General features: G+C 42.2%; 1 protein-coding gene across 2 annotated transcripts in view; it reads left to right on the forward strand.

Moving 5' to 3' along the window:
- MEGF10 (multiple EGF like domains 10) overlaps positions 1-4,753 on the forward strand; it is an 88,326-nt gene extending 83,573 nt beyond the window's left edge. For both annotated transcript variants that reach the window (XM_063179961.1, XM_063179960.1), the window contains exons 24-25: positions 314-520; positions 1,413-4,753. In XM_063179961.1, the coding sequence (XP_063036031.1) occupies positions 314-520; positions 1,413-1,576 (371 nt within the window). In that variant the 3' untranslated portion in view covers positions 1,577-4,753. The remainder of the gene's footprint in view (positions 1-313; positions 521-1,412) is intronic.
- The last annotated feature ends 1,247 nt before the right edge of the window (positions 4,754-6,000 follow it).

Here is a 6,000-nt window from a genome sequence, read left to right on the forward strand (position 1 = left end):
CTTCAGCCTATCCGTATAATTGTCCCTGTATAATGCTAGGCACTATTTAAACCAGAACTGAAGATGCTTGGATTTTGCAACAGTAATTTACTGGTGGCAAGAGGAAGTCCATTAAAGAGCATAGCAGCTGAGATGCTTTCATTGATTGTTGCAAATAATTTTGAGGTGTTACAACTGGTTTGCATTTAAATATTCACTTCTGAGTGACTTTTTAGAACTCAGCATGAAACAAAACCCTTATTTTTTTTTTTTTGGTAGCCACGTCCATAGCACGCAGCACGCTCGAGACAGTAACATGCTTCTCTTTTTGCAGACCTGGTGAAGAACTCGGAGTACAACCTAAGTAACTGCTCACTGAGCAGCTCTGAGAACCCCTATGCTACCATCAAAGACCCACCAGCTCTGGTGCCAAAGAGTTCAGAATGTGGCTATGTGGAAATGAAGTCCCCGGCGCGCCGCGACTCCCCCTACGCCGAGATCGCCGGCTCTGCCACGGCCAGCAAGAACGTGTACGAAGTTGGTAGGTACAACATCCACCTCTGGGAGCTGGGGGGCAGCAAAAAAGAGCACAGGGCTTTTTAATCTTTGCTTCAGTTTCATCAAAACACATGGAAACCACCGGGAAAACAAAATTACGCGTTCCGATTCCATGTTCTGCCCAAAAGCTGTAATGAAAGTGTTTTTACTGATTTAGTATAATTCACACAAACAGGGTTTGAAGTACCTTCAGATCTGTTCTGTCACCTACAGGTACCTCTGAATTGCCCTGGTGTGAAAGCTTTCCTTTAACCAACAGCATAAGAAAAGTTTAGCATTTGACTGCAATGTAATTCAGGTCTAGGTTAGACTGAAGTTATCCATGGGAGGGTAGAAGTTCTGTTTCCTTCTCTTGATGAGAATAAAATGGCATCTTCGCCCCCAAACGTAGTATTCCACTAATATGGGCCATACCCAGTTGCCATATTTCTTTAGTTACAGAGATCTTTGGGGTCCTGTGGAGTGGTACTATCCTGATCATCCCTGGGCTGTAATAAATTGTGTCCAGGGTCACGGGATGTGTTTTCCTTTTCTGCATGCAATTAGAGAGCACTGAAATCCATCAACAGACCCATTCTGCTTTTAAGGACTGTTACAAAGTCTTGACTGAAACCCTCAAATTCAAGTTGTTCTTTTGTTTGGTTTTTTAAAATTTGTTGAAATTGGAGACACATAAAAAGAGATGCTGTCTTGTCTGTCAGTAAAGACACTCATGGCAGGGCCCTGCTGCAAGTGTGAAGCAAAAACACCAACCTGTGCTTCTACAGGTGCATTTCAGGACTCAGCAGGATCAGGAATCTTCCTGCTGAAGCAGAAACTGAAATAAAGCATGACTGTTTTCCCTGGATTTGAGTGCATGCTGTCTCTCCTCACAGAGCCCACGGTGAGCGTTGTCCAGGGCGCGTTCGGCAGCGGCGGCGGGCGCCTCGGCCAGGATCCCTACGACCTCCCAAAAAACAGCCACATTCCCTGCCACTACGACCTGCTCCCCGTGAGAGAGAGCCCCACACCCTCCACAGAGGGGCTCAGCAGCAAATGACCCCGCAGGGAGCTGATGCTGCAGCCCTGGGACTCGCGAGGGGCAGAGCGGCGCGGCCGCGCTCCCTCCGCTCTCGTTTACCATCGCTCTGAGCTCCTGACCTGTCCTGCAGATAATTGCTGTACCTTGAGCAGAATCTCAGCACGAGGTCTGTATTGTGTATACAAGTGACAGATGGACAAATGCCACACTCTGGGGATCCTGATTCTTCTTCTTGTTTTGTTTTTTTTTTTTTTTCATGGCAGTAAATTTTATAGAAACAGGTATGCAACACATTTATACTGTAATATACTGGCTTAAAAAAATAGTAGTTTGCAGATTAGTATTGATAACATCACATTTTAGCAACTTCAAATATAGGCTTCATGTCTGTCATGTTCCTGAGTAGTAATACTCCCAGGACAGTGCAATTTACCAAATACCACTTTGTACAGGTGATCTGATTCACCAGTTACTCACTCGTAGAAGGAAAACTGCCTTGCCAAATTTTACCTTCCATTCTTATCTTTAGTCAAGACATATTACAAGAAACAAGATCTGATGGGGATAAGGAAGCACAGTGTTGCAGTTGTTTGGGAAATCCACCATCAGGCTTTGCTGTCTCCATTGCAGGTGGTGGATGTACTTGGCTTGAATAGTTCTGGAGATAAATGATTGCATACATCAATATTTATATGATGCTTCAAGATCTCTTAGTACTGTAGACCCAGCACCAGTCTTCAACAAGTATTTTGCTCCAGTTCAGCTTCATACGTTGCAGTTCTGACCACTGTTTCTGCCACACACAAACTAATAATCCAAAACATATCAGTTATTACTTCAAAAAAGATGTAAATTGAATCAGTTTATTTTTGTCACCACGGACTGATTACGTAAGGAGTGGACAAAGGTGATGACTTCTGTAAATCTTAACTGCAAGGAAGGGTTTACATTTTATAAAAAGGTAGTAATAATTACTGTAATATAGGATAAAGATAGTCAAGTGTTCTGACTTTTTTCTTCTTCAAAATAACTAGGCAAACTCTGTGCATACTTGCTAAAAAGGCACCTTTTCTTTTTTTATAGTTGACGTAGGGAAACACATGCTTAAGCTGGTCTTTTGCATTGCTAATAATGTGACACATGTACCCCCCCTCACCTTCATTAACTTCTCTCTCCATTTTTACGCTGTGTGTCTGTGTTTTTAGTGAGCTAGCTTGTAACTGAAAAAATATTCTAGTGTGTGTGTGTGTCCATTTCTTTTGCATTTTTGCCAACTGGCCTTTTGTTTGTCCGGTTCAAGGGACCTCTGGGCAGAGCAAGAGTATCCAAGTAAGAATTCACAGTGATGTCAATCAGGGTGATTAAAAAATACCTAACAGTTCAGACTGATTCATTAATTTGGGGGAAGAAAATGAAGGTGTTTTGTTGAGAATGACAACAAAAACACAGAAATAAAGTAAAAACCAATTCCTCCTTAAAATTTAGCTTATTCTATTGATCATGTGGCTGGAGATCATCTTCCCAAAACAGCCCCTTTTTCCCAAAAGAGGCTTTCAGTCCTTCCAAAATAATCTCTTACGAGCTGCACAATTTGGTGGAAATCAAATTCACCAAGGGATCCATCCATTGGACAGAATTTTCCCCCAACGCATCAACCTGAAGATTACATGGTTGTTATAGATGAGATATCCTCTCTCAGTGAAAAGTTATTTTTAGGAAGCTAAGAGTGAGGTGCCAGCATTTAACGTGACCTGGCAGTGCCTCTGCAGCACCTGGTCCTGAGGGTTGCTGTGTCACTGATGGATGGGGAGAAGGATCCTGGCTATTCTGCAGTTCCCTGGGCATTTCTGGTACATCCTTGGAATAAAGAATTCCATTACCTTTGGATTTTGAAAGTACAGGTATTAGCTAGGAGATTTCTAAGGCTCCTTGCCATTTAATCCCTGTCTAAGACGAAGTATTGATTGGGTTTGTATGCATCTAGATAAAATGTAGAGCTACTGATATATACATTTTTTTTTTGTATTGTGTGAAACAGACTTTAAAATAAAACCTTTCTTCTCTAAAGCCATGAATAGAAAATGCTGCGTTTAACAACTGGGAGTTCACAAAAACTTCTTTCTATTTTCGAAGACCACTAGGTAAATTATCTTCATCACATAAACAATTCTTTAAACATGGAAAAGAGAAGAGCTGAATAAATGTCGGGATGTTTTTTAAATTTAGCCAGCACTCAGAGAATGGGCTTCACTTCACCACAGACAGGAATGGGAAGGGATGCCTTGCCTCTATGTGTTCACACTGCAATAGGGACAAAATGTGGCATTGAAAATGGAGGTGGCTCTCCCCTAGCAACATGTCACCATTTCAATAAAAAGCTGCACCAAGTTAATAAATAGCTGATTTAAGTAGTGAATATAAACTTTAGGCTTTAAATACTGTAGGCATTATTAATTCAGGCCACTTAGAAGCATAACAAACCCCACAGCTTTCTGCTATGTCCAAGATTTTAATCACAACACACTGTTACACATAAAATCTGTCCTTATCTTGATCTACCCAGAGAACTTCCATTAACTTTAATTGGAGATGCACATGCAGATTACAGGAAGAAAGATTTCATTGTGCTCACACTTTCTGCTGAGACAATCTGCAAGTTCATAGTGAAGTGCAGTTAGGATAAAATCAAAAGCAAGGAATGTGTTACTCTAAATATATTGGATTTTCAAGTACACTAACAACAATTTTTTATCCAATATGTGTCCAAATCGTAATTCTTACACCGAAGCTCCAGAGTCCAGACTGAAGATCACAGAGCTAGTTTTGACAAAAAATGCTTCATATTAAAGATTGTATATACAGTATCTGAAATCACTGAAAGCAAATGAGTGTATGTAGAGAAAACCTTGTCATTTGATACTCTCATCCTAGTGCTAGAGCACTGAACATAACTTTGCAGTTTTTTAGCCCACAAGACTTCACTTTGCTATGATTGAACTGTATTATATTTTTAAAGAAAACCTATCAAGTATGCCTGGCTTTTTTTTTTCTTAGTTGTAACAAAAAAAAAAGTGTTTTGTTGTGAAAACATATATATTTTCCAAAGATGACTGATGTTCATCATTCTCCCTTTCACTACCATATATTTCACTTCACATCCCTGTAGGTTAATACAATAAAGTTTCTAATGAAAGATAAGAAGTGCTTTGATTTTTTTTTTTTTACTTTGTTTTTCATTTGCCTTCAGGAGACCTTGAAATAGCACAGGCAATGTACAAAATGTCATTTTTGCTCTCATGGTTGCTCTCAGCTGGCAGCTGGGTGCCATGTGGGTAGCAGGGAGGAACAGAGGAAATGAAACTCCATGGATTGAAATAAGAACAGTTTAATAACTGGAAGAAAATAAATTACTAGTACTGATTGTAGTACAAACCCAGAAAAATTCATCATAGATGTCTAATGTTTCAGATTTAAAAAGCTACAATCCAGTATTGTAAAAGTACAGTTCTACTTTCCAGGCCTTTCTGTGCAAATCTCAGAAATGTCCTTCACTGCTGTTGAAATGGAGCTCAGTCTTAATCCTAAGTAATTCACTTGTTTTACATTTAAATGGCCACCTTATTAATGAAAAAGTTACAAAGACTGATCCTGTTTAACTACATAGGGCAAATGATCATTGGTCATAAAGTAGTATTCTCCATAAAGAGTCTGCATGATTCCACATAAGGAAAAAAAGGGTTGGGACATTCACGGAATCAATCAGGTTGGGAAAGACCTTGGAGATCATCAAGTCCCAAGATGCGACCTAACACCACCTTATCAACTAAATTATCCTAAATTGAGGGCCCCAGAGCTGACACAGCACTCGAGGTGTGCCCTCAGCAGGGCCAGTACAGGGGCAGAATCCTCTGGACATGCTGCAGCATCCCAAGGTTCTTCCCAAGCCGAGGGCCCAGAGCTGGGCCCAGCACTCGAGGTGTGCCCTCCCCAGGGCCAGTACAGGGGCACAGTGCCCTCGCTGCTCCTGCTGGCCACACCATTCCTGATCCAGGCCAGGAGCCATTGGCCACCAGGGCACACTGCTGGCTCATGTCCAGCCTGCTGTCCCTCAGTGCCCCCAGGTCCCTTTGTGCCTGGGCACTGTCCAGCCACACCGTCCCCAGCCCGGAGCACTGCAGGGGTTATTGGGCCCAAAATGCAGGACTGGGCACTTGGAGTTATTAAACTTCATCTCATGGACTGTGCCCATCCATCCAACTGTTCCAGGCCTCCCTGCAGAGCCCTGCTACCCTCCAGCAGATGGACACAGCTCCCAGCTCAGAGTCTCTGCAGATTTACTGATGAAAGCCTCAATGCCCTCATCCATGGGGTCAGTGCAAACACTGACCAGAGCCCAGAGCCCTGAGGGACAGCCCTGGTGCCTGGCCCCAGCTGGGTGCAGC

This window comes from Melospiza melodia, chromosome Z, assembly GCF_035770615.1.
Source record: "Melospiza melodia melodia isolate bMelMel2 chromosome Z, bMelMel2.pri, whole genome shotgun sequence".
Taxonomy (NCBI): domain Eukaryota; kingdom Metazoa; phylum Chordata; class Aves; order Passeriformes; family Passerellidae; genus Melospiza; species Melospiza melodia.